The sequence below is a fragment of the Schistocerca piceifrons genome, chromosome 1, assembly GCF_021461385.2.
Source record: "Schistocerca piceifrons isolate TAMUIC-IGC-003096 chromosome 1, iqSchPice1.1, whole genome shotgun sequence".
Taxonomy (NCBI): domain Eukaryota; kingdom Metazoa; phylum Arthropoda; class Insecta; order Orthoptera; family Acrididae; genus Schistocerca; species Schistocerca piceifrons.
The window spans coordinates 1,183,662,185-1,183,686,482 of NC_060138.1; the positions used below are offsets into that span (position 1 = coordinate 1,183,662,185).

At 42.6% G+C, this 24,298-nt stretch overlaps 1 protein-coding gene across 1 annotated transcript in view; it reads right to left on the reverse strand.

Moving 5' to 3' along the window:
- The window catches only part of LOC124779100 (toll-like receptor 2), a 131,165-nt gene that overhangs the window by 89,669 nt on the left and 17,198 nt on the right, over window positions 1-24,298 (reverse strand). The window contains exon 2 of the mRNA XM_047253687.1: window positions 9,155-9,318. Coding sequence (XP_047109643.1) covers window positions 9,155-9,318 — 164 coding nt within the window. The remainder of the gene's footprint in view (window positions 1-9,154; window positions 9,319-24,298) is intronic.

The following is a 24,298-nucleotide window of genomic DNA, read 5'->3' on the forward strand; positions in this document are numbered from 1 at the left end:
AATACTGAATCAGTTTTAGGTAGCACTGATTACTTCATATTGATACACAGCTAGTTGAGTCTCAGAAGAACAGCATTTTCTGAACTCGTGCTAACCGCGTGGGGGCAGATAGTTTTCTTCCAGGTAATTCATAATGTTCCAACACACTATAAGTTTCAAAGTCGTACTGCAGATCGAGTACAATTATACGGCTCTGTATTTCCTTTCTTGATTACTGGTGTACCCTGGGCAGCTTTCTAGTATTTAGGTAAGAACCTATCGCTGAATACTCCGCTGTACCTGTATATGTTGCTGACTATGGAGCTATGATATCAGTATACTCTGAAAAGAATCTTACTTGTAAAGAGTCTGGTCAGAATGTTAACTGATTTAGACAGCATCGCTATACCAAAAATAGCTACTTCTAACATCCAAACCGCCAGGTATCAGATACTCAAGTCAGTACCAGACGTTGTAAGTCGTTAGAGTGTTAACAAAAACTACGCTTTACTTTGTTAACAAAAACTACGATTTACTTCGCAGAACGGCCGTAAACGTTAATTACAAATAACACCAGAACTACACAGCATATCAAAAGCACAACTGGGACTACAAAACGAATGTTGCATCCGTGGGAAAGTTGGTAGAGCGTTAGATCCTCATCCCAAAGATCGCGAGTTTAAGCCCCAACGACGAAAAAAAAAAAATTTACTGTATTAAAGTGTGTGAAAGTGTTATATGGGACAATGTGATTATGACTTGTAAAAGAGCTGTTTGAAGTTTACAGCAATGTTCTCTTGGCAGTCTGCTTTCGCTTCGTTTCTTTGAAAGTTGTAAACCTATGGAGTGCATCTGTAGTTCCACGGAATTTAGAATGAGAACACACAAACAAAGAAACAATTGCATCACACGTGCAGAAGTAGCAGTAATAGTAATAATTAATAAGAGACAAAACAGTTAGACCACTAATAATTGCATACGTTCAGTACCGACGGGAAAGCAGAGTGCCAAAAGAACATTGCTACAAACTCCAAAAAGTCCTTTTACGCAACAGAAAAATGTTCTCCCGTGTAACTGTTTCACGTAGGAAACCGTCAAGCGAATTTCAATCTGCTTTATTAAATACACTGTCCAGTCACATTAACGTGACGACATTTCAAAAGCATGAATAACCACCTTTTGCAGGGTGGACCACTGCGACTGGTGCAGGAAGAGGGTCAGTAAAGTTCAGGAACGTACCGACAGGGATGTGTAACCATGCCGAATCCAGTGACGTGGCCAGCTGCGCTACTTTTCTCGGCTAATAATCCATGGCGCTAACGGTCCTATCAAGGATTGAATTTTATAAAAAAATGGAAATTTGTGGTAAGGTCGTATGAGACCAAACTGCTGAGGTCATCGGTCCCTAGGCTTACACACAACTTAATCTAACTATAACTTACGCGAAGGACGGCACACACACGCACACATGCCCGAGGGAGGACTCGAACCTCCGACGGGGAGGAGCAGCGCGGAACGTGACAAGACGTGTCAGACAGCTCGGTTACCGCGAATTTTAACAGCCCTGTAGAGGTGGTAACAGGAATTCTCGACTGGGTTTTAATCCGGTGAGTTTGGTAGCCAAGGGAGTACGCTAAACTCGTCCTGGTGTTCGTCAAACCAAGCACGTACAGTGCGAGCTGTGTCACGCTGCATTGTCCTGCTGGTAGACGGTACCGTGCCGAGGAGAAACAAATTACTTGTAGGGGTGGACGTGGTCCCAAAGGATAGGTGGATACTTGTGTTGATCCACTATGCCTTTCAGAATGACCAGGTCACCCTGGGAATGCAACAGTAAATGTTTCCCAACCCATGAGGCTCCCTCGTACGGCCTGGATCCTTCCGATGATTGTTGCAGAGTGTTAGCTTTCAAACGTTTCACGCAGACGGTGCCCAAAATGTGTTTCATCTGAAAAGATCACCTGTCACCACAAAGTAAACGTCCACCTGCGGTACTGGTGTGCAGATTCCAGACTTTGTCGCCGTATAATGGCAGTTAGTATTGGTACATGGACCAGGGACCTCATGCGGAGGCCCATACGCAGCAACATTCGTTGAATGATTGTTGAGGAGACACTGTCGGTAGCCTCTTGGTTCACCTGGGCGGTCAGCTGCTCAACAGTTGCACTTCTGTTAGCCTGTACACACCTCCACAGCCGTCGTTTATCCCTGTCACCTGTGGCCTGTTTGCTTCAAAGTTTTCTCGGTGCCGGCTTTGGATAGCGCTACTGTGCCATGCTCAGTACAAGTTAACCGCGGCGGCACGCGGATAGATTACGAACTTAGCCGTTTCAGAAATGCTTCCACCCTTGGAATGAATGACAAAGAGCATTGCGTTTTGGACTTGACATACATCGCTTCGTTTCCACGTTACGACAACGACTGCACTGTTTTCGCGTCTCCGCGACACGCTTTATATACCCTCCACTGCTAGTGCTGCCATCTGCCGTCTGTGAATGGTTACTGCATGTTGAGCTCGAACCGAGGTCCACGAGAAAGACAGGCCGTGGCGCCTACGTCGCGAAGGTAGTCCTGAACTCGCTCGGTCCCTCAGCTCAGCAGACAAAATGCGTTTCTAAACTTGTTAACTCGCAGCTGGGGGCGTAAGTACTAACGATAACTGCAACTTCTACTGGAATCTGCTATTATGAAGTCTTACTGATTAACAGTACTACAGCAAAATTTAATTTGAGGTCAACACTCGATATAAATCGTATAACGGCTTGTTTATAGCATTTACTTTCTTCTGCTTAACAGTACTCATTACATGCTGGAAGTGGTGCCTTATGCAACTGATAATCATTTAAGCATGATTTTATTTTATTGTACACCAGTACACCCGTAACAAATTGTAAGTAGGCCCATGGACTTCACATCGTTATAGGACTAATAGCAGTAAGATTCCATATTAGCGGATTCCAGCAGAAGATTCAGTTTTCGTTTGTACGGGCACGCCTAGTTACGAGTTAACAGGTGATTTGAGCAAGAGAGCGAGCGCGCAGGACTACCTTCGTGACGTACGCGCTGCTGCCTGCCTTTCTCGTAGGTCTTGCCTCGAATATAGGCGGTGCTCACATTTATTTAACTTGATTTTACAGATTTACTTAGCGAACATTGTCGGTGGATTTACATGTTATGGTATTCAGTCTCGCTACAACGACCTTGAAGAGACGGGTATCAGTACCCATCACGATGCTCTGGATTATTTGATGCTAATAGGTCAAGTGTATTCTCTCAACTATTTACTGTTAGAGTGTCCTCCTGAACTAACTGATCAAAATAATTATTGGAGCAAGTATTTACCACAATATAAGACGATGTTTTACGCCTACCATAGACGTTAAAATTATATGGAACTATTTATAATGAGATTCAAGTTTTCTTTGAATCGTTCAGAAACTGTATCATTTCTGCTGAATGGTCGGTAAAAGGAACCAATTATGAATTTATTCCGATTTTCAAGTATAACTTCTGTCGAAAGCAACAGAAGGGAACTATTTGTTTCCCAACACAGCTACAACAGTTTACAACTGCAACATCGATAGATGCCAGGTTTACCCCCGCCCAGTGTTTTCCCTGCACCTTATGAGACTGAAGCCCTTTCTATACTTCGCGAGGATCCTCAAACCTAGAAAACCTCCCTTTCGATACTACACAAGTCCCTCTGCCTGTGTAGCCGCCTCTTGTGTGTTATAGTCCTCTAACCTTTTATGTGGAACTCAAAACCCACCCCCCATATGGCGCAAGTCGATGGGTCTTGAGCCGACAAGGTTTTCCTGTGCAAATCTTTGACAGCACGTAGTATTCACGACACATACACGCCAAATGATCACAGCATCAGTGCCTCATATTTTTTCATGCTTGTGTTTTTATTTAATGAACAGTTTTCTGATTTACCAGTAACTTCACTTAAATGTTGACTGTAAGTGCTATTAAAGAACTGTGCTTATTTAAAAGTCGTCAATGACATGTGTTAGTGGACATCACAAATGAAAATACAACGAAAAGACATCTCTGTCTAGAAGGCAGAAATAATTGTTTAATAATATGTAATAAATCTATTGTCATTTATCGTGAGTGCAATTGCACAAGAATACTGGCTTATTTATTTATGGATAAATCTTTATTTGTAATTATTCTGAATCGTCTGAGTGTGGCAGAATTTTAAAACATTTCTTTATTGAAATATTGTTGTAATACGTTAGTTCAGTGGGAGAAAATGGTTAAGATGAATTAGATCATGCCTGTAGAGCTTACGACCGATGTAGTTTTGATGGAGACGTCCTTCAGCCAATGGTGAAGTAGACAGTAGTAGAACAATGCGGGACTCAAGTGGAGACTGCGACTTTTGAAGTGACAAACTAAAGGGAGCGATTCGCGACACTTCGTGTTGAGTGCTGGAAAAAAGGCAGACCTGCCTCTGGTAACGTGTGTGATTCAGGCGTAAGGGTTTGAACCTGGGCGGTGAACGGCCGCTACAATACTCTAACTTCTGAAGGAAATCCAGTTCACGAGAGATCTGGATATGCTTCAGAATAGGCGTCTCACTTATTCGGCTTGTGTTAAGGAACTGAGGACAGACGGAGTATGAGCTACTGTTCTTCGTATCGGGTGTGTAAGTGTGTGAATCATCGTATCGAACACTGCACTATTTTGAGTTGGTGAATATTTCGTGTATGGTGATCACGAAATGGATTGGGTTTTCACTTAAGTTTGGGCATATTGGTACAATTCTCGTAACTCTCTCAACGTTAACTTTAGTGCATTTGATATTGGTATTTCTGTAAGTGTTTGAATTGTATATTGTAGTATCACGTCCCGTTCATTTGAGACGTCCTTTATTGTGTGTAAGTCAGCATCTACATCTACACGAATAATTTGCAAATCACATTTAAGTGTATGGCAGAAGTTTCATCGAACCACCTTCACTACAGTTCTCTATTATTTCAATCTCATACAACGCGCGGGAAAAACGGACACGTACATCTTTCCGTGTGAGCTCTGATTTCCCGTATCTTATTATCGTGATCGTTTCTCCATGTGTATCAACAAAATATTTTCGCATTTGGAGAAGAACGTTGATGACTGAAATTTCGTGGTATGATTCCGTCGAAACTAAAAACACCTTTGTTTTAATGATGTCCCTCACAAATCCTGTATCATGTTCCTGACACTTCTTCCCCAACTTAGCGATAATACAAAACGTGCTGCCTTTCTCTGAACTTTATCGATGTACTCCGCCAATCATGTCTGGTAAGGATTCCACAATGCGTAGCAGTCTTCTGAAAGAGGTCGGACAAGCGTAGTGTGGCCCGTCTCTTTAGTAGACCTTTTACATTTTATAACTGTGCTGCCAATAAAACGCAGTCTTTTGTTAGCCTTCCCCGCCGGCCGGTGTGGCCGTGCGGTTCTAAGCGCTTCAGTTTGAAACCGCGTGACCGCTACGGTCGCAGGTTTCAATCCTGCCTCGGGCATGGATGTGCGTGATGTCCTTAGGTTAGTTAGGTTTAAGTAGTTCTAAGTTCTAGGGGACTGATGACCTCAGAAGTTAAGTCCCATAGTGCTCAGAGCCATTTAGCCTTCCCCATAATATTTTCTATGTGTTCCTTCCAATATAAATTGATCATAATTGTAATTTCTAGGTATTTGGTTGAATTTACGGACTTAAGATTTGACTGAGTTTTACGGATTTCTTTTAACACTCATGTGGATGACCTCACACTTTTCGTTATTTAGAGTCAATTGCCAATTTTCGCGACAAAGAGATAGCTTTTCTACATCGTTTTGCAATTGGTTTTGATCTTCTGATGACTTTACTAGTCGATAAACGACAGCATCATCTGCAAATAACCTAAGACGGCTGCTCAGATTGTCTCCTAAATCGTTTATGTAGATGAGGATCAAATCACTTCCATTTTACTCGATGACTTCCCGTCAGTTACTACGAACTGTGACCTCTCCGACAAGAAAATCAAGAATTCCGTCATATAACTGAGACGATATTACATAAGCACGCAATTTTACTACGAGCCGCTTGTGTGGTACAGTGTCAAAAGCCTTCTGGAAATCTAGAAATACGAAATAGCACTCAACACCTCGTGTGAGTAAAGAGCTAGTTGTGTTTCACAAGAACGATGTCTTATAAATCCGTGTTGACTGTGTATCAATAGACCGTTTTCTTTGAAGTAATTTAAAATATTGGAACAAAATAGATGTTTCAAAATCCTGCTGCATATTGACGTTAATGATATGGACCGGGTAATTTAGTGGACGTCCTTTCTTGAAAATTGGTGCGACCTGTGCAATTTTCTAGTCTTTGGGTACGGTCTTTCGTCGATCGAACGGTTATATGTGATTGTTAAGTATCAGCATACTCTAAAAGGACCCTAAGTGGTATGCAGTCTGGACCGGACGACTGGCTTTTTTTCAGTGATTTAACTTGCTTCACTACTCCGAGGATATTTACTTCTGCGTTACTCATGTTGGCAGCTGTTCTTGATTTGAATCCTGGAATATTTACTTCGTCTTCTTTGATGAAGGAATTTCGGAAGGCTCTCTTTAGTAACTGTGCTTTGGCAGTACTGTCGTCGATGGTATTTTCATTGTTATCGCACAGACAAGGCATCGATTGTGTCTTGACGATAGCATACTTCACGTACGACCAGAACCATTATGAACATCTCGCACTGAAGTCCGCGCAAAATTTCGAGCTTCTGTATCAGATCGCCGATCTTGGGGAATTCGCGTCTGTTTAAATTTGGCATGTTTGTTTCGTTGTTTCTGTAACAGTGTTCTGACCCGTTTTGTGTACCAAGGAGGATATGCTCTGTCGTTTGTTAATTTATTTGGTATAAGTCCCTCAATAGATGCCGATAACATTTCTTTAAATTCAGGCCATAGTTGGTCAACACTTACATTGTTAATTTGGAGAATGTTTCTCAGGAAGGTGTCAGGTGAATTTTTTTCCGTTTTTTTGAATAGGTCTATTTTTCGTTTATTTTTAGAGTATTTGTGGGGTTAGAATATGCAATCTCGATACGAAAACCCTGTATTCACTAATCCCAGCATACCTTTTGATGCTCTTTATCAGTTCAGGATTATTTGTTACTAAGAGGTCAACTGTGATTTCACAACCGTTGACTATTCGCGTGGACTCATGAACTAACTTGTTCGAAATAATTTCCAGAGAAAGCGTTATCACAATTTCGTATGCTGTTTTATGCGTACCTCCGGAATTAAACATGTATTTTCGCCAACATATCGAGTGTAAATTAAAGTCACCACCAACTATAAATCCATTCCAGACGTTAAAATAGAACTTTTGTTAATAAATTAATCATTTGTATTTGATTTTGTATTTCTGTGTAATTTATTAATTCGCAATTCTAGATAATACATTGACTATTTGACTGCAGGATTACAGCTACAGTTTATTATTTGCAGCCTATTAGTTGCGGGACGTGAAAGCAGACGTGCGCGGCTCGACGATACGACTACATCTAACTGTTCTTTTTATACAGAGCCGTGCATAGGTCAAGTACCTAAAGTACGAGTAACTGCAGGTGAAGTTCGAACCGCAGTAACGTGTAGATTGTGAGTTATTGCCGATAACATGCTAGTAGCAATACTGTTATGAGTAGCTGTTTCTCTTTATCTTTGTGAATATTTCTTCACACTTTCAGTTTCATCATTTCTTGTAGTTGTGAATTCAAATCGCGAAGACTTGTTGCGAACGGACTGCGGTGGAGAATACAGCCCCACCGCTGCTCTAATAATTTGGTGACATTCACTGTAAACGAAAACCGCAAACACGTTTTCGACAGTCGTACACAATACATTGCGAAAGTCTCAACAGCTTCACGAGGAAGCTGTCTGATCGCTACATACAGTGGATCGCACAGACTAACGATATTCAGGCTCACAGGAGAGCACAGAAGTTGTACCTGAGTTAATGTCTGTTTACGTTTGTTACAGTATGACAAATATTTGTGAGATCCGTTCTCCTGACCGACACACACTGCTTTCGACACTGTTATACTGTTACAATTTCGCGAAGTTTCATACCTGTGACGTATTTGATGTGGTATTAGAAATACTCTTTCCAGTGCCATATGAAAATGTACGCAACAACAATAACAAGTATGTAGATGGTGTAATTCGGCAGCTGTAACCGTCAAAAATTACTTGTATAAGTCTTAAAACAGTCCACTAAAACTTAGAAAAAGCAATACCATGAAATATTTACTAGCGTTTGTTTGAAACTTTCCGTCTGACATGTCACACCATGCAGTTACGAGTGTTGATGTTGATTTGGAGGCAACATTGACAGCTATTGTGAATAACGTACGAGAAAAATCCGGAATGGAGTGTCTTATTTCGCCGGCCGGAGTGGCCGTGCGGTTCTAGGCGCTACAGTCTGCAACCGAGCGACCGCTACGTTCGCAGGTTCGAGTCCTGCCTCGGACATGGATGTGTGTGATGTCCTTAGGTTAGTTAGGTTTAATTAGTTCTAAGTTCTAGACGACTGATGACCTCAGAAGTTAAGTCGCATAGTGCTCAGAGACATTTGTCTTATTTCAGGACTTGGAACATGGTACTGTTCCTTTACGTAAGATCTTATAACACTTACCAGTGGTTTCTTTCTTCACATTTAACCAAATCACTGACAGTCTTAGCTATATGCAACCGTCATATATTGCCTATTTCATGGTGTACATCCTGTTAACAGCAAGAAGTTACTCCCCTACCAATAACTGACCATAATATGTTTGTCAATCAGGGGATTGTGGCGTCAAAGTTTTCCTTGCTTCCACAACCTAGACATTTCCCTATAATTAAACTACATGGTGTGGTTCTGGAACAATGAGCTATTAATCAGCTATACCTGGAAGATCTCGCGACGAATGTGACACAAACTGCAAATGATCAACATCCGGGTTTTAGGTGGGATGATTTTGGGTTTGTAACCATATTGACAGGGTGTTTACATTGTACAGAACCGTGTTTCTATTTGTAGAAACTGCTACAATTGATACTGGTTTCAGTTAAAAATGTTCTGTCAGTGATAGTGCATCAATAAAAATCATAAAAGGTTCAAGCATTAATGGCTGCATATTATAACTAAATACGAGTTTACCGTATTTCCATGTTCATTGATTCAAGTGAAGCACAGTAGACGTTGTCTTGTTGATCAGGCATATTTCCCAAAAGGCGGAATTTATCTGTGATAAGCATTACTTTGCGATACGTTGTCACAATGGCATCGTTCTCTCTTTCTTTGTCAACAATCTTGCAGGTGACCTGAAAAAGCAAAAGTAGGTTGTCATATTTCTAACTGAAAAGCTGATTGAGGCAAGTAGACTGTAGTAAAAATGGTTTTTGTTTATACACACATCAAAAAAAGTTTTGAATCACCTCGGTTCCTAGAGTAGCGGAACCTGTACAGAAAATTGGAACAGAGATCAACATAAACATCATTTCTGCCCTTTCTATTGCTCATGAAAACCACACATTACGTGTTGCACCACCATACAGCGAGGCTTTCAGAGGTGGTGGTCCAGATTGCTGTGCATATCGGTACATCTAACACTCAGTAACACGTCCTCTTGATTGATGCATGGCGGTATTCGTCGTGGCAGACTATCTACAAGATCACCAAGGCACTGTTGGTCCAGATTGTCCCACTCCTCAACGGCGATTCGGCGTACATCCCTCAGAGTGGTCGGTGGGTCACGTCGTCCATAAACGGCCTTTTTCAGTCAATCCCACGCATGTTCGATAGTGCTTATGTCTGGAGATCATGTTGGCCACTTTAGTCAAGCGGTTATGCTGAAGGAAGTCATTCACAATATGTACACAATGAGGGCGCGAATTGCCGTCCATGAAGACGCATGCCTCGCCAATATGCCGCCGATATGGTTGCACTATCGGTTGGAGGATGGCAATCGCGTATCCTACAGCCGTTACGGCGCCTTCCATGACTACCAGCGGCGTACGTCGGCCCCACATAATGCCACCCCAAAGCAGCAGGGTACATCCACCTTGCTGCACTCGCTGGACAGCCTGTCAAGGCGTTCAGCGTGACCGGGTTGCCTTCAACAAGTCTCTGGCGATTGTATGTTTGAAGGCATATGCGAAACTCAGCGGTGAATAGAACGTGATGCCAATCCTGAGCGGTCCATTCGGCATGCCCATCTTTACGGCACTGCATGGTGTCGTCGTTGCAAATGTGGTCCTCGCCATGGACGCCGCGAGTGAAGCTGCGCTTCGTGCAGCCTATTGCGCATAGTTTGACGTCCTGCGACTGCACGAAAAGCATTATTCAACATGGTGGCGTTGCTGTCAGGGTTCCTCCGAGCCATAATCCGAAGGTAGCGGTCATCCACTGCAGTAGTAGCCCTTTGGCGGCATGAGTGAGGCATGTCATCGACAGTTCCTGTCTCTCTGTATCTCCTCCATGTTCGAACAACATCGCTGTGGTTCACTCCGAGACGCCTGCACATTTCCCTTGTTGAGAGCCCTTCCTGGCACAAAGTAACAATGTGGCCGCGGTCAGACCGCGGTGTTGTACGTCTAGGCATGGTTGAACTACAGACAACACGAGCCGTATACTTCCTAGTGGAACGGATCGGCTGTTGGACCCCCTCCGTCTAATAGGTGCTTCTCATGCACGGGTTTAGCGACATCTCTGAACAGTCAAAGGGACTGTGTCTGTGATATAATATCCACAATCAAAGTCTACCTTCAGGAGTTCAGGGAACTGGGGTGATGCTAACTTTTTTTTGATGAAGTCTCTGCTCGGCCCTCCGTAAAGGTCACGCTCAAGTATCACACTGTAGTCCTTCTCTACAGATCGAAATGCATTTTGGAGGCAATCTCGATCCTGATAAATGCATCAGTTCATATTACATGTAAGTCATTATTACCTGTATATTCAACGTACTGTGTTACAGATCGGGGTTAAAAAATTTTGATGTAAGTTAATTTTCACGACAAGATTAGACAAACGAAAGTAACCGATAATGGATTTTCTCGCAGGTAAATTGTGGGAAGTTGAGTTTAGATAAGTAGAATGAATCCACTAGCCCCCTCGGGATCTTGTCACATGCATTTTTAATGCCAATAATGTCTGAAGACGGAATTGAACACCCTCCTCCATGACTATCGTGTGGATGCTACTAGCCCCCTCGGGATCCCGTCACCCTTGTTATATGCCAATGGCATAAAACGACTGAAGACGGAATTCAACACCCTCCTCCCACACAGCGGCTACCATCCCCACACGCCTTGGTGCCATTACCCTTGCAGCAGCGTATTTGAGCCCAAACAAGCCACTGCTGGAAGCAGACGTCCGCACATTGTCATCCTTCGACAGGCCCATCATTGGGGCAGATCTCAATGCCAAGCACCCAGCTTGGCATTCTCGCGCGCCTAACCCAAAAGGCCAGCCCCTCCTTGACCTGAAGGATACCTTAGCACTAACAGTCTATGGCCCCCACGAACCTACCCATATCCCAGTCCGTACTAACTGCAAGCCAGACGTTCTGGATGTGGCCATCTTCAAAAACATCACCATCAGTTTTCACTGGAAGTTCTCCCGAACTGGCCTCTGACCTTGAGCCAGTACTCTTGCACCTCACCAATGCTGCCCTTTCATTTGATGTTCGTTCCACTGCGACCCTCACCAATTGGGACAAGTTTGCCAGGGTACTTAATAACACCACTCGACACGACCTCAATTTGACAACACCGGCCAATATAGTCCGTGCTGTGGATTACCTTACCGCCAAAATACAGAAAGCAGTGAAACACTGCACCTCGAAATATAACACCCCTGGACGACTTGCCCCCTCTGTTACGAGAGCTGAAGGTGCAAAAGAACCGCTACCGCCGGAGGTGGAAGCAGTTTCGTGACCCTCAGGACAAACGCCAAATGAGACGCCTCCAACGCGAATTCAGCCACCGGCTCGCTGAATGGAGGTCTGAACAGTGGGAGGACAGGATGTCCACTTTCCTACTCCACCAAAAATCTGACTGGGCTGTCATTCGCACCCTGCGGCGTTCTAAGCCAGCGACTGCCCATCCTATTCGCACAGCAGTGGGCTTGTCTTATGATACCCGGGAAATTGTGGAAACGCTGGCAGATGCGTTCGAGGCCCAAAACCGCCCTCTGGTCCAGGACCTTTCACCGAAGGAACTACAGGAAGAACATGAAGTCCTGACAGCTGTTGCTGCTTTCCGCAACCGCCCACCCCAGTCTGCTCCCCTTCTTACGTCCATGGCAGAAATTCAGCGCAACCTTCGACGGAAACGTGGCCGGTAGGCCCCTGGATTGGACGGAATTTTAAATGAACGTCTTTGCCACCTTCCCCGCACGCCACTCATCTTGTTCACCAAGATTTTAAACTGTTGTCTCACATCTGGCCTTTTCCCCCCTCAGTGGAAACAAGCCAAACTGATTGCGATCCCCAAGAAGTTCAAGGACCCTACAGTCCCCACCAACAACAGGCCCATCAGCCTCCTAAACACTATGGCGAAGGTCCTTGAATCTGTGATCCTTCACCGACTTTCCCAACCTCTTGCGGCAGCTGGGACGATCCGTCCTGAACAGTTTGGATTCACTCCACACCTCTCTGCTGAACTTCAGGTCCTACGGATCACTGAACACATCAGCAAAGGCTTTGTAAGTAGGCTGTTTAGGTTCTTATATTGGTAACGCCGCCGCCATGTAGCGCTCTCTGTATGAAAATCACTGGCTGTGCTGTGTGCAGTCTGTGGCTAGTTTGCATTGTTGTCTGCCATTGTAGTGTTGGGCAGCGGCAGCTGGATGTGAACAGTGCGTAGCGTTGCGCAGTTGGAGGTGAGCCGCCAGCAGTGGTGGATGTGGGGAGAGAGATGGCGGAGTTTTGAAATTTGTCATGAACTGATATATATATTATGACTATTAAGGCAAATACATTGTTTGTTCTCTATTAAAATCTTTCATTTGCTAACTATGCCTATCAGTAGTTAGTGCCTTCAGTACTTTGAATCTTTTATTTAGCTGGCAGTAGTGGCACTTGTTGTATTGCAGTAGTTCGAGTAACCATGATTTTTGTGAGGTAAGCGATTTGTGAAATGCATAGGTTAATGTTATTCAGGGCCATTCTTTTGTAGGGATTTCTGAAAGTCAGATTGCGTTGCGCTAAAAATATTGTGTGTCAGGTTAAGCACAGTCCTGTATAATTTTTCAAAGGGGACGTTTCATATGGCGACCCTGCCAGGATACCTCACTGGAATCTTCTGATTATTTTCTTGTAGTTTGTGTAATTAATGTAGCTTTTGTTTATTGCTAGCGCGTAATTATAGAGAGAATTTCCTTTGTAGTTGTAGTTTTTCATTGTTGTACACAGTTGTGGCATGCCTGTAGATTTGCACCTAGTATTTTGCAGCTGCAATTAACTAGATTTGGACTGCAGTACCAAATGTCACACTGAAAACGAACCCTGTCCTTTCCTTTTGTATTATTCCGCTATGTGTTTATGTACCCTTGTGTATTTATCTTTTTCCTGTCTTTATGTGTTTAGCTAATAAGATTTATGTTGTAGAATTTTTCCAATACTATGTATGAACTTATGTCATAATTCCTGTAACACTGATGTATATGTTATTTCGATTCTTTTGTAAAGCCTGTACTACAAATGTTATCTGTATTGTTATGTTCTTTAATGATGTATTTTGTACCTTTGTTATTGTATTCTTATGTTATAAAATTGTAATTGACACCAGTTCATCATATTATTAACTTGTAAGTTTCATTTCACTGCACACGTTTCTGTTGGTCATAGTATATGGGCAACATGAGAGAAGTAGGGACCGTTAGGGTTTGGACATGTGTTAATAATTCAGCAAGGGACTGGATAACAGCATTGCTGGTTCTAAGTACATTCCAAAAAGTTTTGTGAGTACACAAGTGGTGGTTTATGGACTTGCTATATTATCCGCAAGACTCTTCAATGGTGATTGTGCACCTGCACAGTCGCAGCAGATGGCTGCTGGCCATTTATACAAGGACTACAGTGGGTCTACACCTTTGCTGACTCACCAGAACCATTATTTCTACAAGGACTGCAGTGGGTCTGCACCTCTGGTGGCCCACCAATACCGTAATCTCTACCAGGACTACAGTGGGTCTGCTCTATGGTGACCTATCTACCAATATTCTTCAAAACTTCGAATGACTCTGCGGTGGGTTTACTCTGTTGTGGCCCATTACTTGTGTGCCTGTCAAGAGTCAGCACTGTCATTCCATTGGAAGGCCACTACTTCTTCAAGACTGCATGGAATTCCACTACTTCTGTGTGCATTCTCTTTTACTGTTCAGACTTTGAAAAAAAGAAAAACACTGTAATTTTACTGTGATGAATCAGGACTGTCTTTATAGACTGTGAGAAAATTTTACCGTTTGACCAACATTGTATCAATAAGTGTGTGCCTTTGATTTCTTTGTTATTGTAATTATGAAAAACTTTTTCAAATCTGTATTGGCCACTGCCCAAAACAATTTGTAAAATTTTTTGTAGGGAGCATGGGGGCTATGTAAGTAGGCTGTTTAGGTTCTTCTGTTGGTAACGCCGCCGCCACGTAGCGCTCTCTGTATGAAAATCACTGGCTGTGCTGTGCACAGTCTGTGGCTAGTTTGCATTGTTGTCTGCCATTGTCGTGTTGGGCAGCGGCAGCTGGATGTGAACAGCGCGTAGCGTTGCGCAGTTGGAGGTGAGCCGCCAGCAGTGGTGGATGTGGGGAGAGAGATGGCAGAGTTTTGAAATTTGTCATGAACTGATATATTTATTATGACTATTAAGGTAAATACATTGTTTGTTCTCTATTAAAATCTTTCATTTGCTAACTATGCCTATCAGTAGTTAGTGCCTTCAGTACTTTGAATCTTTTAGTTAGCTGGCAGTAGTTAGCTGTATTGCAGTAGTTCGAGTAACCAAGATTTTTGTGAGGTAAGCGATTTGTGAAATGCATAGGTTAATGTTATTCAGGGCCATTCTTTTGTAGGGATTTCTGAAAGTCAGATTGCGTTGCGCTAAAAATATTGTGTGTCAGGTTAAGCACAGTCCTGTACAATTTTTCAAAGGGGACGTTTCAGCTTCAACACTGCCAAGTCTACAGCTGCCGTTTTTCTGGACTTGCAAAACGCCTACGACAAGATCTGGCAAGACAACCTCGTACGCAATATGCTGACACAGACCCCTATACAGGATATTTATGTCAAGATCGTGGATGACTTCCTCCGTGGTAGGACTTTCCTAGTGGCTCAACGGGGAATGCGTTCTGGCATTCGCCAATTGTCGGCAGGCACTCCGCAAGGATCGGTGCTATCTCCCATCCTTTCTAATATCTATGTCAATGATATGCCGGTCATCCCCGAGTGCCACCTTGCACAATACGCTGACGACACAGCACTAAACACCACTGGCCGCATTACTGACGCCGTCGTCGCCCGCCTCCAGCGACAGGTGGACGCCATCATCATCTGGTGAGGGACAAACAAAATAGCTCTCAATGCCGCCAAAACTACGGCAGTTTACTTCACGAAACGGTGCCCAGTCCTCCGCCGCAATATCTCGATTGCAGGTGTGCGAGTGCCCTGGTCCCCGACAACCACCTATCTCGGGGTCCAGATGGACCACAAGTTGCTCTTCCACTGTCATGCGGAGTATGTCAGCAACAAGGGGCAAAAGCTAACCAGGGCTTTGTACCCGCTCTTTCGCAGTAGGGAACTTAACCTGCATACCAAGCTGCGCATTTACCGAACAGTTATCCTGCCTGCCCTCACGTATGGATCTGCTGCATGGGCCACGATTAGTGTCAGCAGGATGTGGACACTGCAGCGCCTGCAGAACAAGGTGCTCAGGTGGAGCCTGCACGCCCCGCCACTCACGAGAATTGTCACTCTCCACGAGGAAGCGGATATCGTCCCCCTAAAGACGACCATACGCAACAACGCGCGACGGCTCTATGAGAAAGTGGATGCCTTGCGGGACACTGACCATGGGTTACGCCACGTTGGGACCACACTTCCACGCCGCTGGCATCGACATCCCGTTCCCCTAACCATCCTAGAGGAAACGGATTCCGACCATGGCTAACGATAGGTCTGGCGCGCCCACCACGGACGCATCCTTTGGCGGGACTAGCCCCCATTCTACGTCCAATACTTTCCAATCATACCTGCCCACGTTAGGCAAAATTTTTCTGCCTGACTCATGTGGTACTGTCACCGTCAGAGGGTGGTACGGGACTCCCAAGTCCCACCGCCACACCTCCAAAGTGAATTGCAGTGACGCAGTCACTGACCTGTGGAAATTTACTGCCTCACCAACGCAGTTAGACCGCAATAGACCGGTGATGCTGTATTGTAACATATCACAAAAAAAAAACAACGTACAGTACCCGCTCGATAATCGATGCGCTATATAGATCTCTAACAACTGGAAGTTACAATTACAGTAAGAATAATTTATGCAGTACTCGTCAAACAGAATGAGTGCTGTATGGAGATGGGACTACAGAATGAAAATCATCAAGACCTCTAACAACTGGAAGTTACAATTACAGTAAGAATAAATTATGCAGTACTCGTCAAACAGAATGAGTGCTGTATAGAGATGGGACTACGGAATGAAAATGATCAAGTAAAGCTGAAGGACGTACTCACTAAACAGGTTGAGCACTGTACATAGATCAGACTGCGGTATGAAACACACGAAATAAGAGTAATTTATATGGCAGTGGTGGTAGTAAGATTGAACGATGTACCCGTCAGACAGACAGAGCGTTGTATAGAGATCAGACTACGGGGTGAAACGGACAAAATAAGACGAATGTATACGGGAGCGGTAGTAGTGAGATTAACGACAAACTTAAATTCGGGACTTGGAATGATACAGAAGATGATATTGTAAGTAGGCTGTTTATGTTTTCTCTATGTAAGTAGGCTGTTTAGGTTTTTTATTGGTAACGCCACCTCTGTATGACAATCACTGGCTGTGCTGTGGGCAGTCTGTGTCTGCTTTGCATTGTTGTAATACTCGCCATTGTAGTGTTAGGCAGCTGGCTGTGAACAGCGCGTAGCGTTGCGCAGTTGGAGGTGAGCTGCCAGCAGTGGTGGATGTGAGGAGAGAGATGGCGGAGTTTTCAAATTTTCCATGAACTGCTATATTTATATGTGATGATATTAAGGTAAATACATTGTTTGTTCTCTATTAATATCTTTCATTTGCTAACTATCCCTATCAGTAGTTAGTGCCTTTAGTAGTTTGAATCTTTTATTTAGCTGGCAGTAGTGGCGCTCGCTGTATTGCAGTAGCTTGAGCAGCGAAGATTTTTGTGAGGTAAGTGATTTGTGAAAGGTATAGTTTAATGTTAGTCAGGGCCATTCTTTTGCAGGGAATTTTGAAAGTCAGATTGCGTTGCGCTAACAAAATATTGTGTGTCAGGTTAAGCACAGTCCTATATAAATTGTTCAAAGGGGACGTTTCATATGTAGACCCTTAGCCTAGGATACCTCACTGGAATCTTCTGATTTTTTCTTGTAGTTTGTGTATTTAGTGTAGCTTTTGTTTATTGCTAGCGCGTAATTGTAGAGAGAATTTCCTTTGTAGTTGCAGTCTTTCATTGTTGTATAGTAAAACAGTTGTGGCATGCATGTAGATTTGCACCAAGTATTTCGCAGCTGCAATTAACTAGACATTATTTCCATTGCTACGTTATTTTATTTTGCTCTTCAAATTGTGTTTTTCTGTGTTGTCGTGTGAAATACTGTGACAATAATGGCGTGTGAAAAACGTAATACTAGGCTCCAAAGTAAACTGAGAAATGACAGTGAAAATGAAAGCAGTATGTTAGCGCCACCGAGTAATGAATTAACTGATGTTCAAAGTAGTAATTTGGTAATTGTGCATAGGGAAATGGAGCGGGCGGCAAACAATGGCGTGGACAGTGAAACAATTAGTGAAGAGGGAAGCATTATCGATCGATCGGTCGGCAATAGCTCGCCTCAGGAAGCCGAAATGACACGACACGATTTCGCAAATACTGTAGATTCAGGTTTTGGATCCTCACCGTTTTCTCAAATAAGTCAAGACACATTTTCTGCTTGTCAAAATGTCGACTGACTATGCTGTGGGTTTACTCTGTTGTGGCCCATTACCTGTCTGCATGTCGAGTCAGCACTGTCTTTCCGTTGGAAGGACAACACTACTTCTTCAAGACTGCATGGAAATCCACTACTTCCGTGTGCATTTTTTTTCTACTGCTCAGACTTTGAGAAAACCACTACTATTTTACCGTAATGAATGATCAGGACTGTCTTTATGGACTGTGAAAAAATTTTAGCTTTTGACCAACATTGTTTCAATAAGTGTGTGCATTTTATACCTTTGTTACTGTAATTGTGAAAAATTTTTGTCAAATCTGTATTGGCCAGTGCCCAACACCATTTGTAAAAATTTTTGTGGGGAGCATGGGGGCTATGTAAGTAGGCTGTTTATGTTTTCTCTATGTAAGTAGGCTGTTTAGGTTTTTTATTGGTAACGCCACCTCTGTATGACAATCACTGGCTGTGCTGTGGGCAGTCTGTGTCTGCTTTGCATTGTTGTAATACTCGCCATTGTAGTGTTAGGCAGCTGGCTGTGAACAGCGCGTAGCGTTGCGCAGTTGGAGGTGAGCTGCCAGCAGTGGTGGATGTGAGGAGAGAGATGGCGGAGTTTTCAAATTTTCCATGAACTGCTATATTTATATGTGATGATATTAAGGTAAATACATTGTTTGTTCTCTATTAATATCTTTCATTTGCTAACTATCCCTATCAGTAGTTAGTGCCTTTAGTAGTTTGAATCTTTTATTTAGCTGGCAGTAGTGGCGCTCGCTGTATTGCAGTAGCTTGAGCAGCGAAGATTTTTGTGAGGTAAGTGATTTGTGAAAGGTATAGTTTAATGTTAGTCAGGGCCATTCTTTTGCAGGGAATTTTGAAAGTCAGATTGCGTTGCGCTAACAAAATATTGTGTGTCAGGTTAAGCACAGTCCTATATAAATTGTTCAAAGGGGACGTTTCAGACAGCAGAGCGTTGTATAGAGATCAGACTACGGGGTGAAACGGACAAAATAAGACGAATGTATACGGGAGCGGTAGTAGTGAGATTAACGACAAACTTAAATTCGGGACTTGGAATGATACAGAAGATGATATAAAGGAAACTCACACCAACACCAACAAAATTACGGCCAGGGACACAGGGATGGAAATCATAAGGATAAACAACAAAAAAACAGCTCTTAACCTTACAAGATTACTACATCCAACTCACAAATTATTAGACCAACTTAGCAAACCACACACTCTTTAAACTGACTGACCATTTCATATAATATTAAATATGAACCGATAACAACAGGCTCCATTTACCACTACCATCTCCTCTCGGATTCTGTCCTTTAATCACACTCCAGGTCCATCTCCGCTACTGCCCTCCACCCCCCAAAAAAACAATAAAATAAGTCAACCCATCCCCACTCCTCGCACGTCTCGACCTAACAAACAAGACAGTTTCACAAATTTTCACTGACACACACACGCACAGATAATAAAGTAGTTTCACGGGTTGGCAACACACAACGTGAAGTAAAACAGACGAAAATTCTAATGGCTCTGAGCTCTATGGGACGTAACATCTGAGGTCATCAGTCCTCTAGAACTTACAACTACTTAAACCTAAGGACATGACACACATCTATGCCCGAGGCAGGACCGTAGCGGTCGCGCGGTTCCAGACTGAAGCGCCTAGAACCGTTCGGCCACATCGGCCGGCAACAGACGAAAAGACATACACACTGTTACTGTGCGGGATAAGAAACAGTTTACAAAAGTGAAGTGTAAATAATGCAGCGCAAGAATTAGTGCAGAATGAAAAAGTGCAAATGTGAATCGAAGTTAATCGCTTCTACCAAGAAGGGAAGTGAGGCGTAGCGCCGTATACCGATCCTGCTTTGGAGGCGGTTAAGTGTGAAATGTGTCTCAGAGCTGGATAGTGACAGATGGTGACGCGAGACTGGACGCGCACGTAGTTTATGTATCAGCCGATAGAGGACAATATTGGATAGGAGACTGATTTAGTTTCGATTGTGCCCACTAGAGTGCTCTAAAGTAATAGAATGTTTTTCATAAACTGTTCTAGTATTTTCATAAAATGTTATTATTTCTTTTTGTGTATGTAAAATGTTATAAATGTGTTTTAGCAGTATGAATGATGCGTAAGTGTGGTTTAAGGTTAATATGAAGATAATTGTTTAACGAGTTATGTAGTAGGGTTTAGTGTGGGAACATTTGGAAGAAAAATGGTTCAAATGGCTCTGAGCACTATGGGACTCAACATCTTAGGTCATAAGTCCCCTAGAACTTAGAACTACTTAAACCAAACTAACCTAAGGACATCACACACACCCATACCCGAGGCAGGATTCGAACCTGCGGCCGTAGCAGTCCCGCGGTTCCGGACTGCAGTGCCAGAACCGCTAGACCACCGCGGCCGGCCATTTGGAAGAAGTATGGATATGGACAAAGGGGATTTTTGCAGAATTGATTTGTAAAGTAAGTTTATGGTAAAGGGAAAGTTAATTCAGGTATAAATAACAATTGTAAATAACTTTATGCATAAGCAAAACTTCAGTATATTAGATAATTACGTCGGTAAAAAGTACAGTCGTTAGGTTTACTATTTTGCGATTCGTTATAGATGAAAAGTTCGGACTGACGAGGGAGAATGTTGTTTTGCTATTGGCTGTTGAGTAAACTGACCAATGGCAAAGCAATATTCTTCGCGCGCCTTCTCTGCTGGTAGAGAAGACTTAGAGTATTCTAGAGAAGAGTGGGAGCCTAGCCATGAAACAGTTCGGTCGTGTGTAGTAGTAGTTCCGATGGAAACGGTAAGTTGCCCGATATAGCAGTGTGTAATACATCAAAAGTGTGGTAAAGTGACGGCATACTTATTCCGATGGGCGTGTAGAAATTTCGGAATTTTTAAGTGAATTTTGTGACATAAATTCCGCTTGGCGTATTGAGCAGGTCGGTGGATAAAAACTGTGACTGCATTTGGTACCGACAAACTTAATGTTTGGCGAGCATTCTCAATCACAAACAATCCGTATTTCTGTAGCTATAACGTTTTCGGGAAATGCAACACTATAAACTTGCTACCGTGAGTGAAAGGGATTGTGAGTAACTATGTTGAGACTAGCACGACCTTGGCAGTGATACTTGTTCACCTAAGTTTCAGAATATATTAATTGAGGACAAAATATTCAACTTTTCATTTCGTGTGAAAACTTTTTCCCGAAACGTAGATTAGTGACTTTAATTGCAGCCTGGTTCACGTCGAACTACAGTTAGTGGTGTACATGTTCCGCTTTTAACCCGCCCATGCTTGCCTGGTGGCCAGGCGGGCAGGCCGCCGCGCGTTGTCAACAGAACGGGCAGGCAGCTTCACTCCCAGCCAAGCCAAGCAGAACCCAACCCGGGCAGGCTGCGGGAAACTTGCTTGCCTGCCCATATTACTGCTGAGCTGCGCTACGCAGCCGTTTAGTCTGCGCGCGTCATTGTCGTATTATGAACGTCAATCAAAAGTTTTTATTTTACCTGAGCACCAAAAGACAAACCCCAACATTATATATATATATATATATATATATATATATATATATATTTTAATTTCAGGTAAAAAAATATTGGGTTTTATTTGTATATTCTTCCTTTACGCGTATATTTCGGGCTTCTTATCTATATACATAAAAATTAATTGCCAAATGTGTTGATCAGTGTAAAACTCGAGAACGGCTGGACCAATTCGGCAAAATTTTTTTTGCTGTCTTCGTAATTCTCAGGACAAGGTTTTTATGAAATAAAATTTTTCGAAAATCGACCGAAAAATTGGAAAATTTGACAAAAACTGAAAGTGCGTTTTCATTGTGTCCGTGTGTTTGTATTGCATACAATCTTGATGAAATTTTGCACACTATACCTTGAAACCAAGAGGAAGGTCACAGTCTACATAAAATTTCGTACGGCGCATGGCAGAGGTTCCTTTACATAACGGAATTCGACAAATTGTACGTATTTATTCCGATCTTGATGAAATTTGGCACACTTGATATTCAAAGCAGGATGGAGGGCGCTGTCTGCTCAAAATTCTGAATGGTGCATGGCGGAGGGTACTTTACTTACACACTTCTACACCAACTTACAATTGTATTCCGATCTTGAAGAAATTTTGCACACTTGGCCATCAAGAGAAACATCACTGCCTACATAATATTTCGGACAGTACATTGAATAGAGTACCTTACAAAAGATTTTGACATCGTTTGCGGGTTACCATAAAAGTTCACTATGTACGCGTGTTTCCATGGAGAAAGTTTTTGAATATTTACTTTTATATATATATATATATATATATATATATATATATATATTATATATATATGTGTGTGTGTGTGTGTTTGTATATATATATATATATATATATATATATATATATATATGCATATGTGCGTGTATATATACATACACACACACACACACACACACACACACACACACACATATATGCATATGTGTGTGTATATATACATATACATATACACACACACACACACACATATATATATATATATATATATATATATATACATTTCTTTTAAACGAAATGTTTATGATCTTTTTGAAATTTGAGAGCTGTCTGACACATTCACAGTCATCGTGTTAGACAATTCGCGCACAGCAAATGTCGTTTAACAGTTGCAAACCATTTTTGGTTGAGTGAACGTGTTATATTGGCTGCAAAAAACCTTGATGTTAACGAAATGAATTTTCAGATTCAAAATATGACACCTGGCGAATTGCTGACATACAAGTCAGTTTATTCCGTTACTAACCAAGATGATGTAGTCAACTATCCTACATAATTTTTTAATTCGCTAGGTTTCCTCGGATTACCGCCTCCCAATCTGTAATTAAGTCGGATCGACAATCATTATGTTGCGAAAGGTAAACCAGCCACGTCTTTGTAATGGCACCCGGCTTGCGGGGAAGAAATTAAAGAACAAACGTAATCGAAGCCACAATTTTAAAAGGAAAGTACAAAGGTGAAGACAGTTTGATTCCAGTATCACTAAGATTCCGACCGACATGCCATTCGACTTTAAACGGTTATAATTTCCAGTGCAGCTTACATTTGCCATGTCGATAGATAAATCGCAAGGGCAGTTGTTATATGTTTGTGGCATCAATCTTGAAAATCATGTTTTTCACATGGTCATTTGTATGTCGCATATTCCCCTGTCGGGACAACTTCAACTTCATTTGTTTACGCACCAGAAAACAAAACTATCAATGGTGCGTATCAAAAAGTATTACAGTAAATGCTACCTATCAATAAACTTTGACATTGATTCACTGATCACCACAAAAGTTGACAGATATATATGAGTTTTCATAGATAGGTGAAGAGGAGATGAACTGAGGTGGCGGTTTCCAACAGAGAGAGGACGAGGAGAAGGATAGAGGGTGAGGGGAGATGGGCCAAGGGATGGGTTCAAAAATGGTTCAAATGGCCCTGAGCAATATGGGACTTAACTTCTGAGGTCATCAGTCCCCTAGAACTTAGAACTACTTAAACCTAACTAACCTAAGGACATCACACACATCCATGCCCGAAGCAGGATTCGAACCTGCAACCGTAGCGGTCGCGCGGTTCCAGACTGTAGCGCCTAGAACTGCTTGGCCACTCCGGCCGGCCAAGGGAAGGTGAGGGGGGGGGGGGGGGAGGTGATCAGAGAGACAGTGGGAGAGGACTAAATGGATAGAGAGAAAATAGGGGAGGGAAGATGGACTACGAGAGTATGGAATAAATAAATGCCCAGACAACGCAATGCAGTCTGTGCTGCACTTTTCAACACCGAAACGGATGGATATTTGTACTAGAGAAGTGAACCTCCCCCCCCCCCCCAAAAAAAGAAGATTGGTCATCTCCCCAGAAGAATAAATTATCTACGCCCCTATTAACCACTGTACTGCAATGAGAACCAAATTGAGATTTTATAAGTCTAGATTCTTTAACTTTAGTATGTTTCAGCCAAGTATAACAGCAATTATATAAATATTTAACTACGTTTCCAGGATGTATTTTACTGGTTCTGTGAATTCATTTGAAGTTGGCAAAATCATTCTAAATTGCCA